This window comes from Pholcus phalangioides, unplaced genomic scaffold, assembly GCF_987345545.1.
Source record: "Pholcus phalangioides strain wild (caught in Gottingen) unplaced genomic scaffold, Ppha-v1.0 ptg000001l_1, whole genome shotgun sequence".
NCBI lineage: Eukaryota > Metazoa > Arthropoda > Arachnida > Araneae > Pholcidae > Pholcus > Pholcus phalangioides.
Window position 1 is genome coordinate 25,860,703 of NW_028301594.1, and position 14,423 is coordinate 25,875,125.

The window sequence follows — 14,423 nt, forward strand, 5'->3', positions numbered from 1 at the left end:
TTTTTGTATATAAATTTTTATAAAAGCTTTTTTGATTCTTATTTTTTATAGAAGCTTCTTTGTTTTTTTAAAAACTATTTTTATAATTGAGGTTTCTTTTTTTTCTTTCTTATAGCTTTTTTTTTTTTGCATAGAAGCTTCTTTTTTTTTTAATAGAAGTTATTTCTACTTTTTATATATATGTAGACTTCTTTTTACAGGCAATTTTCTTTTATAAAAGCTTTATTTAATAGGCTTTCTTTTTTTTAAAAGCTTACAAATTATTTTATATTCCATAATAAGTCGAAAATTTGTTGCAATGATTTGAGAGAGGAGGTCCAAGGAAACTCTATCCTGCATTTTACAAGTCCCGCAGCTTTAATTCAAGAAATCCTCAAGCTGTGATAACTGATCAAATTGAATAAATAATTTGATTCAAGAACATATACCTCGTCCATATTCCTCTGCGGAGCTTCCAACAGATCGGTACATGTTGGAATGCGCCTGCAAGAGTACTTGCAATTATCAAATCACTCACGTCGTTCTCCCCATGAGCACAGTCGATGTAACGTGTAAGCCATTTGACTAAAAATCAATAGCTGAACCCAATGACCAGGGAAAAAAATTGTACGTGTGCCCAGTGGCACATAAGGGCCGGAGACCACAGCCTGAGATTTCAGAAGGAGTGTGGAAAAGACATGTGGAGTGTGCGTGTTGTAAACCTATTGTGAAGCTTGTTTCTGTGTAATGCTTGTTATAGGGCTGTTATCTGCTACCTATTTTTCGAACTATGAGTGGTGTAATGATTGAAGATTTACCATTGTAGGCCTGTTGCTCTCTGTGGCAAGACTTTTTAATGGGGAGACCGGCTCGCATTCGCACCTCAAAGTTGGGAACCTTCAAGAACATACTAAAAAAGTTCTAAAAAAATCATTTCAATACTACAGAATATTGATTTTTAATCATCAACTTGCATAATCCCTTATACAATATCCACACACAAAAAGAAAAGGGGAGGGGAAACAATCGCCCTCAAAACAAAAACAAAAAAAAACATTTTCCTCAGGTGAGCTAAGCCTTACATTTCTCATTTGATTTGAACATGTCATGCCCTCACATATAAATACTCTTTCCACATACTTATACAATATGTATCCTGAAATTAAATAAAATCTATTGAAAACTCCATGCATATGGATAAAAACATGAAACAAAAACTCATAAGCATGGTTAATCGATGTTTCCAGTGTAAAATATAAAAAATTAATACTTTCAAAGCAAAATTTCATTCAGCTCAAATGTTCATTTTTCATCATGGAAATAAATATAAAAATAATATAATAAATTTATACATACACATATCCCTCAATGTGTTTCATTGAAACAAAATACATCAAAGCAATAAATATATCAAATCTGCACTGGCAATAAACCACAATATTCAATAATTTCACCAGCATTTTCTGATCTCATTAAGTGAGTTACGCTGAACGTACCAAGCTTGGCACAGAATATAATTTTATATGACATGATGTCGCTCTCTACTTGTTAATACAAGATATACAGAAAACTGGATGTTGTGAAGATATTTATTTTTTGAAATGTTGATTTTTTTTTAAGGAAGGAAAAACTCATCTCTGCCTCTACCAGGAGTTGTATGGAGCGATATTCCTTCACTGGAAAATTATATGCTTCAATGAAGGAAATCTCTATCTTCTTTGTAGCTTAGTGGTAAGAGCACTCGTCCGGCAAACGAGGGACCCGGATTCGACTTCTGGTAGAGGCAGAAATGAAGTTTTTCCTCCCTTAAAAAAAATCAACATCTGAAAAAATAAATATCTTCGCAACATCCAGTTTTCTGTATATCTTGAATTTTAATTTTGTTTAACAGGGAGCAAAGTATGTTTCAAACACAATGTTTCGCAATTTTTTTCCCAAATTTTTTTATAAATACAGAAAGTTTCTCCCAGATTCTATTGCATCTAATTTACAAAAATTCTGAAATCTATTCAAAAACATCACAGTAATTTTCGAGGCACATAGTTTCCAAAAGTAACCCATGTGTTGCGCTATAAAGCAAAAACACAGCAGCTAACCCCCCCCCCCCCTCACAGTTTTACTTGCAGGCACTTGACAACACCCTGACACTGGACGTACATCATTACATAAATATAAGAATAAAAAAGCATTTTTTAAAAAAATACATGCTAAAGCATGATGTTAGCTGTAGATATCACACCATACACAATCTTCACAAACACACACAAAACTCCATATATTTGACTTTGTATTCGAAACATTAGTGATATCAAAGTTATTTAGTATGAAAAGTATCTTATTGCAGATCTTTCATTATGTGGTGCTGTTTTATTAAATATTTTTCACATTGGACATGATCAAATCTTTGTTTTTGTCAGTTAATATGAAATACTTTTCGTGTTTTTTCGACTTTGTCTCAAGAAAATAAAAAAAAAATTATTTAAAAAAAAAACCACATGTATAGATACAGTCCTCAAAAGTGACATAATTTTATGTCCATGTAGTTACACTAGTGAACAGCAAAAACATATCAATAAAGGCACTTGTGTTTACTTCGGAAAATTAAAACCATATTTTTTGCTCCCAACAAAACTTGCACAACAAATTACAATTATAATTTATTACATTCACAGCTGGGCTTCAAATACTGTTTGTCATTAAGACAAACTTGTTTAATGCAAATTAAATATTTTTCACATTGGACATGATTAAATCTTTGTTTTTGTTGGTTAATATGAAATATTTTTGGAGTTTTTTTTCGACTTTGTCTCAAGAAAATTTAACTATACTAAGGCATACTTAGACTTAAAAATGATAAGGCAAGATTTTGTTTCCCCGAAAACTTTCAATATATTTTTATGCAACAGGCCCCTCTCTCTCTCTCAAACCCCATAATAACAAACTTTCAGGAACCAAACATTTGGTTTGGTATACTCAGAGGTTTTTATACCCAATCTATTAAGAGAATGTGATCATATCATAAAAATTTGTAACGGATATTAGCAGCAGTCACACTTGTCACAGAACACATCAATGTTAAAATTTTCCAGATTGATAGGATAAGCACATGTGCATACTTTTTTCCTCTCAGTTTTGACTAATCACACCATATTTTCCCCCAACATAGCCATATTCTTTTAGAAGGGGTAATGCGGACCGGGCTCTCTTTGAAATCTTAGAATATGCTGTAGGTAAAGTTATATGATTAAACTCATCAACACCGGTTATATATAACAATCAGTCCTACAAATCTGATCGCTTGAAAAAAAAATTTGAATACCATAAAGTTTGCCAAGATCATTGTCTTGGAAGTTGCACCTGCCTCTTCTACTAAACCAGCAGTTCTCAACCAGTGTTCTGTGCAAATCTGCTTTTTTAGACACTTCACTAGGGGCTCCACGGTCACACAAGGAAAATAAAAGAAACAAGTGAATTTGAAAAAATAATTCGAAATAATTTAAAATAAAAATAAATCAGTAACTTCGATGAATAAATAAAAAATAGGCCTACAGGAGACTCCGCCATAGAAATTATATACCAGAGAGGGCTCCGCGAATCAAAAAAGGTTGAGAACGGCTGCACTAAACCATACATGTAGCTCAAAAAACTTCCTCAGAGGAATTTCAAACAAGCGGTCCATACTGAAAAAGTGCTGTGTATATGTTGTGTGCCATCATAAACATGATTGTTTTGAGATGCACATATTATTGCTTGTATGCGTTAACATGTGAATTGAAATACCATTGGTCTTATTTCTCTTTTCATGGACACTGGAAGACAAAGAAACTTTGGTGATAAAAACAAAACAGCAGGTCCCATAACAAGAAGGCAGTGGCATATGCTTCTTTTAAGGCCAATACAATGGTAATTTTGAGGGTTGATAATGCTTATTTAGTTTAAAAAAATGCCCAAAGATCAAGCAAAAAAACCTAGGGAAATTCTAATTTCATTTTCAAGGGTGACGTGAACAAAGGTTTGGGAAAATCTGCTTTTTTAGACAAGTATTGACCATAAAATAAAGCCTACCACGTGATGATTATTTTAGACTACCAACATAGATTAAACGCTTATTTTATCATTGCGCTTTCTCCATAAATCATTTTGTATGCATTAAAATCCTTTTACATCATGCCTAATATGAAGGTATATATATGCCTCAGATTTTACAAACATCATCATGCCTTTCGTTGTTTTATCACACTAAGAAAATTCAATTTCATGTACCCTGACATCTAGCACTATAAAAAAAAGGTTTCACAGTAGCTCCACTTGATAAATACACACATGTATATATATTTCTACATATTGACCATGAAATAAAACTGAATGGTTGTTACAGCACCTTTAAAGAAACAATGACACCTATTTTGGGAAACACTGGCCAACATCAAAGTATTGAATTTACGAATAACCAGCAACTTTGGTTATACCATAGCAGTGCTTGACAAACTGAGGAAAAAAAATCTAGACACCAAGCATGTCTTTTGCCTGAGCTAGTAATCACACACACACAAAATTTCAGACACTAATATCAATCTTTTAGTCGCCATGGCAACCATGAGAATCCCAGCATTTGTCAAGCTCTGACATGGATGGGCAATTTTAAATTGTGTCTTGAAAAATGAGACAAATTATAACAAGATAGAAAATAACATCAGTGATGTTTATATATTTCACGCTTATTTTGAAGTATTTCTTAAATACTGAAAGAAATCTCTGAAGATTTATTTTGTCCACCTACAATTCATCTATCCATACTGTCATATGCAATCACTTATTTTTAATGTAATTTAACAAAACCCCTCTCAAAGCTGTTAAAAACAACTTTATAAATTTATTTTGATAACCCAAAAACGTCACAAATTACTGTAATTAGTTTTCTTAATTTAAAGAAATATTTTCAAATCAATTTTCTAAAAAAAAAAAAAAATCACAGAAAGCTCCAATTTTATTTCTTAACCTTAACATATGAATAAGAGATAAGAAAGCTTTTGCCCTACATACAAGTGTAATCGCTTCCAAATTTTGCAGTTGCTGACAAAAAATGAGAAAAACAAATGATTCAAAACACACACGCCAAGTGCAACGCAAAAGACTATCAATGGTTTGAAAAAGGCCCTGATAGGCTATATCAAGTTGCCGAAAAGAAATTAATCGCTGATAATATTTGTATTCAATAAGATATTGCAAAATTCATATATCGCCATAAGAACTGGTGCATAATGTTAGAAATGTACATAGACTGATTAGCTACTGCATTATTGATGTTATAGGTGACTAATTTTTTGAAAGAAATGGGTCACACTCGTATAAATTAACTCTGTGAAGTTATTCCTTGAGTTTTCATAAGATCATTCTAACAATCACTTTTCCTATCATTTCTCACTGAAAAACTGTTCTTCCTGTGTGTGTTAGGAAAAATAAGTTGAAAATGTTTTATATCCTTACAAACATGGCTCTTAAATCTCGCAACATTGAAACAAATATGTATCGCTTCATGATCAAATAAATACCCAAACAGAAAATGAATTCGGCTTGAAATTCAGAATATAAATGTTTTTTCCTCATTCGAATGAAACTCAGCTGAAATCAAACTGGAGCCTTACATTACTTGCGGAAGACACTTGCAGGGTAGGATAAAATCCATCGATGGGGATACATGTTGTGATTTTTCCTATAATCTGCATGTTATGAGTGAAATATACCTACAAAAAATTTAAATACATATTTTATTAAGAAGGATTACAGATCATGGATTTATGAAAAAAAGAAAGCTTTAAATAGCATAAAATAAAAACTTTACACACTTTAACTTTAATAACTTTATATAATTTCATCCTAATAATCGCTTAGCATGTTTATTAATTGTTCTATCGATGCTCAGATATCAATTCACATTATTACAAAAAGAGAGAAATCTGTTTCAATTTTTAATACGACTGGGAATCGATTAAAGTTTTTAACTGGTTAATCAAAAAAAAAAATTTAATCAATTAATCAAATTTCAATCAAACATTTTAAAATGCTAATCACGCATAGCAAACGCAATATTGGTAACTATATAATATTAACTGATGCTATAAAAATATAACCTGTTCATTTTACGCATCTATCCACTGATTGGATGTAAATAAACATGGAAATAGATTAAGAAATGAACTTCATCTGCTTGAAGCTACTTGAATAAACTGAACATTCTGAATCCTGTTTAGCATTTTGATTTGAGCATGTTTATTTATAGTGCTAATTAATTGTAACATGTATATCTAGTTGAATACACATTTACTATAACTTACCTCAACTTTTGTGCGACTTTCTATGTAATTTTCATTGTAATAATCTGCTTCATCATTTGATTTCATGCTTTCTTTAAATATGAATTCTTCTTCCGAGGAGCTGCTATCGCTATTAGACCTTCTCAGACCAAGAACACATTGCACAAAGTCCATCGATTTCTTGTTGAGATTGAGAAGTGAGGTAAGAACAACATCCGTCATTCCATCGCTGCTGTCATCAGTTGAGAGATCTGCATACTTTCTGTAATGCGGAGGAAACACAACACCACAACCAATGATATCACCTGCAATTTAATGATAAGAATAATCTTGAGAGAAATCGTAATCGAAAAAAATAAAATAATCATCAAATAACAAATTATCCACAATAAATGTAGAACATAACATATAACTAATACTACTAAAAACCTGATATGCATTGTACCATTGCATGAATGCTTTCATAATGAGTGAAAAAAAAATGAAATGCATTTGGAATTGGAAATCAAAAAACGTTTAAATGATTGGCAAACTGTTAAAGACCAGAAAATTAATTCTTAAACTGGAGATTCGTAAAACTGAGTATTGATTGTAGTAGACAAAAGTTTCTTCAAATAATTCAAAAAAGTTTCTTCAAAAAATTAAATAACTACTACTTAAGCTAAAAAAAGTTATCACAAGATTTTTTTTTTGGCAGCATATGAAGTGAATTAACATCAACCTCAAAATGTGAATTTTTTATAAAAAGTTCAGACATCTTTGCAAATTTAAAGCATTCATATCAGTCGCAATAAAAATGTGTGACGAGTTATAACTACTAAAAATGGTACCTTCTGAAAATTGTGGTGCACTCACAGGAGGTTCATGTGGAGCCAAAATTTGACCATTACCTGAGGGGAAAAAAGCATTCATATCAAGTACTTGAAATTGTTGCAATATATGTTAACTACTGCTACTTAACCATACTTGCCATTGTACAAATTCCTCACAGAATTGCTAACAAACTAGTATATGCAGGAACGTGTTGTGTGTGTGTGTATGCATGCATGGCCCTAGCATATTTATGTTGCTACAGTTATGCTTGTTTCCTGTTCCTGCTGCTTCCATATTTTGAAGCGAAGATGGTAAATGCTTGAATTTATGTTATGTAAGTATCATGTTGAAGGTCTGCCTGTTCTCTGTGGAGAGACTTTTCCAAGTGGGAGACCAGCTCACATTCGCGCTTCATATATAAGTTTAATATAGTTTATCCAGGATGAAATTTCAATATATTTGTAAATCAAATATTATTTGCACCAGTGTAATAATTAATGACAAATTTATGTAGGTATTGATAGTGAATATTCATATAGATATTACTGATATTATGAACCAAAGGAGATGCACAGAACCATTTGAAACTAACAAAGTTACATATCATGCATCTTTGTGTTGCACTAACAGTAAAATAACAAAAAATTTAAAAAAAACCCCAGCTTTACAAAAATTTTATTGAATTAGCTGCTGAGAGTTTTGAAATTAATATGAACAAAACTTTATAAATTTTTTTTTAATTTAAAAATTTTCAAAATTACATTGTTTACAGCAGAATTACACTATTCAAAAAGTTAAATACAGTACATAAAAATAAATAAAAAGGTCAATGAAATTAATTTTTCAACATAAAAAGTGTGATGAGTACTTTAATCTGAGCAATTCATGAGCCCATTAAGCAAAACCAAGATACAATTCTTTTCTTTTTCTCTAATAGGGTTGTTAATAAATGGAATAGCTTACCCCCCAGAGGTAGTAAATTCTAACACAATTGACAAAAGAAATATGATAACATGTTGGGGCAAATCGAGAAGTTATCCATACTTAGAATAAGACAACCATAAGTATTCTTTATGGACACTGTATAATATTTTATCATGTATATATATTGTTTCTAGTTTTTGTAATTGCCTTTTTAATTGGGTTGCTGTAATTTTGAAATATATGACATCCATATTTACTATGGGCAACTTTTTCTCAGCCCCCTCGTTGGGCATTTTGCCTGTTGTGGCGTTGTATTTTTATTTCAATCATTTTTCTTTCAGCTTTGTGTATCATAGAAAAAAACATTTCTCTCATGATGTTGGTACGAGAATTTATTGTCTTTCAGTTTCCAGGAAAAGGTATCAAAAATTTATCCAAAATCATATTCACATAGTTATTGAAAAAATATATTAACAAAGAACTTCCTAACCATAAAGAAAAGTAAAAAGTCGAAATGAAACAATTTATAAGGAAAACTGTGATGTGAAATAAATAAATACAAAACTAAAAAGTTTTTTGATAGGTGAGACAATACCTGCATCATAGCCTATCGAACCAGGTGTAACCCCTAATTCACTTGAGCTGGGAAAATCCTGAAACAAAAACCAAGCATATATTTATATTTTGAATACACTGCCATGATGAATTTTACAATACGTTATAGTCGAACCCAGATATAATAAGCTCCAATTTAATGAATTCCTTGATTTAAGGAATATTTTTTAGAACTCTCTGTAAGTGTATTTGTATGTCTTACATATTATAATCTTATTATCTCGACCCTGATTTCATAACTTTCCTCAATTTAACAAATAAAAAATGTTGGTTTTATCTGATTCATTAAATTAACGTTTCACCATTTATCAAATGCCATACAAGTTCAAAGAAAATACTAATTCAGTCTACCTCATTTAAGTAAGGAAAAATTCGCTTTTCATAGTTGATAAGATTGTAAATTGTCACTTGATTCATTAAAAGCATGCAACAAGATTTCAGCTCACCTATTCATATCAGATAAGTGCATTTTTAAATAAACCTGTACTTTTTATATTATCAACTTCGTGCTTTGACAAATTGAAAGGAAAAAGTTCAAATGATGAAATATATTTTTTCTTGATTAATAGTTGATGGATACAAAGGATCAATAAATTATTTCAATAAAAAAAAGAATAAAAATCAACTCAAAACCCAAGACTCCAATTTTTACACATTAGATCTGCAAATACCTCTCAATTATGACAGGCATTTTTAAATAAATATGTTAATCACTTCATATATATAATCACTTTCATGAGATATATGTTCATTTTCCTTTTTAATCAGCATTATAATCAAGAATAGGATTTCATTCTCATGAAAAGCAAAAAAAGTGCTTTCAAAACACTTCATTATGCACATAAAAAATTAACGTTTCGTAAGCTTATATATTTAAGGTGTAACAAACCTTCCGAGATAGACCAATGATGAGATTGTTTTTCTCTTTGCACTCGATAATTCTGACAGAGAAGTAACTGTAAAGCTGGTTCAGGTTTTTCTTAGCTTGGGCAAACCTCAACTTCTTTGATTTTTGCTTCTTTGAGAACAATGAACTTTTCAGTTCCTGGAGAGGAAGAGAAGAATGAAAAAGCTATTAAATACAACTATTCGATATCATACATTGCAAATGGAAATTCAACATTGTGGTATCTTGAATTATGAGTTCAGATAATTCCTGAAAATTACTCGCATCATGTAATCCATATTTATTTTTGTTCAAACCTCTCTCTCAGGGAGAAAAACAGCTACATATAATACGCAGTGGTCTATTTAAATTATCTATACCATATATACTTGTATATAAGCTAACCCCTTCACTTCAGGACCACCAGAACAATAAATTGCAATAAATTGAAGACCTGTGTGTAAGCCAATCCCCAAAAATTAACGCATTTTAGAGGAGATAAAATTGTATATTTCATGCAAAAAAAATTATAATGAAAAACTCAAACTTTCTAACCCATTTCTTCTTCTGATCCCCCAATCCCTATATCAAAAGTCAACACGGTGTGGCATTTTCGTTTTCATCTTCAACTGTGCTGTTATCGCCGTCAGCACTTTCAAAGAGGATGTTGTCTTCAGTTCTGTCCATTCCATTACTGATACAACACTTTTTTCAAGGATTTCATTAGAAATATAGCTACAAAAATCACGCTACTGATTAGTAATGCTTTAAAGTAGTACAATGGCATCACGAATCTTCAAGCTAGTCGTGCGTAGGTCATGTAGCTATATGATTTGGTGAAGTGGGGTGTCAATATTTTTTCCTCAAAAACTGAACTGTGTATAAGCCGACACCCCCCCCCCCCACCAAATTAAAGAACAAAATTTTCAACAAAGAAAACTTGGCTTATACATAAGTATATACGGTAATTCAAATGCTTCCCCATATTACCTACAGATTATAGGGAGGAAATTATGGTTCTACTTTATGCCAAAAAATTTTGAAAATTGTATACATTTCACACTGCACTACTGATTTTAAAAGGTAGAAAAAAAGTACAAACAGAGCTAAAGAATATAAATATCACAAAAAAAAACTTACGCTGCCAGAAACATGAAATCCAACCATTTTGCGCCATTTGTTAGGTTCATACTGCTTCCACTGCTCTTGCTGATCAGTATTTTTTGATGTGAGAACTTTCGGCCGAACAGAAGGCAGATTGCTATCATAGATACCAGTCCTTTGTTCAAGTTGTTCCTTATTACCGTTTGCCAGGTTGCTTTCTGTGTGGGAACCATCCTTCGGCATGATGTACTGATCTTTCAGAGTTCCTCTGCTCCCTGCCTCATTTGTGTTCTCCGCACTATTGTGGTAGTTTTCCGACAATGTAGAGTAACTGTCTTCATTGGAGTCCACAGGCATCTTCACAAATATAAGTTCAAGATTTATTTTGGATCCAATGTGTTTTTTTTTTTGCGGATTCTTAAGCCAAAATCATTTCAGACGTGGAAAAACTGAAAATACAAAAAAAAAAAAAAAAAATTGACTACCTGAGCTACCTTGTCAAAAGTGGCTCAAAAAAAAATTCGGAGCAACAAACAAATGCACACATAATGCATGTGCAACAACTACAAATTTGACAACCCATACTTAAATATTGATGCATAAAAATTTTTTTTTGGATCAGCCAAAGATGTTTTTAATAAGCATAGCGGTGCTCACAAGCAATAGGTCGATGATACTGTCAAAAGCAAAGGTGTGCAACTTTTTTAGTCCATGGGACAGATATGTGGTATTTTTGCCACTCACAAGCCAGAAATGTGTAGCCCCAGGTGACCATATGATCTGCATTTTATGGGACATTCCTGTATTTTTGGCCATCTCAACTTTTTTTATAAACTGTTTTCTATTCTTTCCCTATCAACAATGCTTACTTGAATTTTTGAAATCATAAATTGAGTTCAAATTCATAACTTATATATCATATTATGATAATTTTGATTCGCCATATAATAATTATAGTTTCATAAATATATTCATCTCATATATTTGCCAAACATATAGACTCTACATTATTTTGGTAAACATTTTTTACCCATTGAGACTTGCACACAGTAGTCTATTTCCCGCCATTGGTGGTTTTCCAGAAATCTTGGCAATAGATAGCAACTTTTACTTGCCTTTGATAATATTTTAGCTCTAATCAGCATCTTTACATGCAATTATTTTGCGATAATTGGTGATATCCCGTATGGATATCTGTTTTCCTTATTTTAATGAAGGAAATGCGGTCAGCCTATGCATTCATTGTATTGTATGTATTGATACTTTTCTACTGGAAACACCTTTCACGGGCCAGATGGAAATCCTTGGCATATTGTATTTGGCTTGAGGTTATGCACCTCTGATATAAAGTACCGGAAATAGCAAAAAATTTAGCACAGCTAATCATGATGAAGGGTAAGTAAGTAAAAAGGAATCACATCCTATTACAAAAAGAATTTTGTAATTTACTAAAGGGGCTGACGAGGTCCATATGGTCATGGCAACTGAAAATATGAAATGACACCTATATAGACACTTCAATGTGCAACAATTGTTAGAAATCTGAACCAGACCATAAAATTTCCCGAATTCATTTTGTGTCAACATGTCTACTAACTATAAAAGAAAAGATCAGCAAGTCCCGGAAATGCAAAAAAAAAAGGACTTGACATAGAAAAAATCAGGTCGTCACCTACTTTTTTTAATTTTTAAGGCCTGGGTTATAGCAAAAAATTTAATTGCCACATAATTATCGGCAATACATTAAATTTAACTGGCAAAGTTTCTTGTCCCACATTATAGATATGAAGTGAGAAATACGAGATGGAACAGATGAAAATAAGAACGGCTTTGGGGCTGCGTAGATTATCCCAGATCAGGGATAAATAATTTTTGATAAATTTGGAAAGAAAACGTTTTGTCTATGAAATTTCAAACTATGAGTGTATCTGATAGGATAATTTGAACAGAAAACTATTATTTACCACCTTGACCATATAATAAGGGCTGTCTCATGACACGTCTGAGTTTGTACCAGCTACATCATTGCCCAACCAGTTAATTGACATCGATACTGGTATTTCAAGGTCATGCTTTAGTTAAAAAGAGCGGTGATATCGTGCACCTAATCTGAGATCTCACCCACTAAGGCAAGGGGGCTTCGAAATGAGACAACCCTTATATTATTTGGCACGGTTATATTATCTTGGCATTCAGATGCCCACAATCACTTGAATGAACAAAACATTGGATTGGCCACTCAGAAGCACATGATAATGTATACATGACATAGTTTCTGAATTTTCCAGACCTTGCCCCTTGCAGTTTTGTTTATGGGTCTATTTCATCGTTTTTGAGCTGCCGTTACCAATGACACTGATGAACTCAAAATCAACATTACTTACACCAAGGCTGGACAAGCGCCACGTCACCATGGCAACTAACAAATTAGTATTGGCACCTAAAATTTTTTTTGTGTAGTAACAATTGCAGGCTGAAAGCAGCGCAATATGTTTAGAATTTTTAACAGCCTATGCGCGCCAACATGAAGCGGGTCACTATGCCCCGAAAAGGTCAAAAACAACACTATTTTGGATCTTTTTCTCCGGGTAAAAACTTTTGGCACCTAAAAATTTTTCTGCCACCTAGATTTTTTTGCAATTCATCCTAGACTGGATGCCCATCGGTTAATGAAAAGACTGCATATGGCAAGCACGGATCCAAGGCAAAGGGGGGGGGGGCAATCACCCCAACCAAGAACCAAATGATATAGGGTAAATTTGTGTGTCCTGTAAAAAAAAAAAAAGATCCAGTGTGCATAAGATTGTACACAATAAGCCGCTTCCCAACACATCGCCCTGGAGCAACCTGCCTTCGACAGCTAGATATCTGCCTTGGTTCTATTCGTAGCTGAAGCTGCTTCAATTCACTCAGGCATGGATCCAGTCATGTCTGGTTTAGTATTAGTAGTAGGCATGGATCCAGTGAAGAAGGGGGGGGAGGATAGAGGATCGCCCTTCCCGAGAGCGAATAACATGGAAAAATTTATCTGTCCCATAAAATAAGTGATGATTCAAAGAGCTTACACAATTCGCCCCTCCCTTCACATCGTCCTAAATCTGCATTTGACGCATGGAGCAATCTGTATGTAATGTGAGCCGAGAAACTTGGTGAGCTAGAAGTTTAATTTAATGAAACATGAATAATAACTATGTGCCAATTACATTGTTTGCTACAACAATTTATAATAGGACTATTCTTTTTGACTTACCCTACACTTCTGGGTGTTAAAGTGAACCATTAGCAACCGCTACATTAATGTTCCCATTACAATATTAAAAACAGCATTCTAACATTCATATACAATAATTTTAAAACATCAGTCATTTAAAACACTACTATTACCTCACTTCCAACGAAAAGCTAGCGTTTTTTAAACAAAAATAAATATGTATTCACGACACATTCGGAGCCCAATTACGAAACTAGGTTGGAGGTAAAAAATGTGTGTTTACATGTTTTTCGGTGATACATTGTCATGTGAGTAAACAAACAACAAAATCTTATGCAATAACGATTTACACGAACCAGTTCAACTGCGGAATTTCCTCTCCTAGAAATTCAAAACATTTGCAATTTTCAAACGGATCTTTTTTTTAAATTTCGTGGACAAAATTGAAATTACAACAAATAACATTTAACAAAAGAAATGAAACTGCTGCAGGTTAATATATAACGTTGTTTTAATAAAGGCACTTTAAGCTACAACTCTACCGACATGGCATGGGTGCTTGGCGTTATGCGTCCTG

General features: G+C 32.6%; 1 protein-coding gene across 2 annotated transcripts; it reads right to left on the reverse strand.

The window, feature by feature from the left end:
- Positions 1-918: 918 nt before the first annotated feature.
- On the reverse strand, positions 919-14,364 carry LOC149090197 (SPRY domain-containing protein 3-like). 2 transcript variants are annotated; one of them, XM_089232642.1, is made up of 7 exons: positions 14,203-14,364; positions 10,672-11,084; positions 9,535-9,690; positions 8,626-8,683; positions 7,124-7,183; positions 6,315-6,598; positions 919-5,723 (listed from the first exon to the last, which is right to left on the reverse strand). In XM_089232642.1, the coding sequence occupies exons 2-7, from the start codon at positions 10,990-10,992 to the stop codon at positions 5,598-5,600; spliced, it is 1,005 nt and encodes a 334-aa protein (XP_089088768.1). In that variant the 5' UTR covers positions 10,993-11,084; positions 14,203-14,364; the 3' UTR covers positions 919-5,597. The 2 variants fall into 2 exon arrangements, with proteins under 2 accessions (XP_089088768.1, XP_089088776.1); XM_089232650.1 differs by lacking the exon at positions 14,203-14,364 and adding an exon at positions 14,020-14,140.
- Between the last annotated feature and the right edge of the window lie 59 nt (positions 14,365-14,423).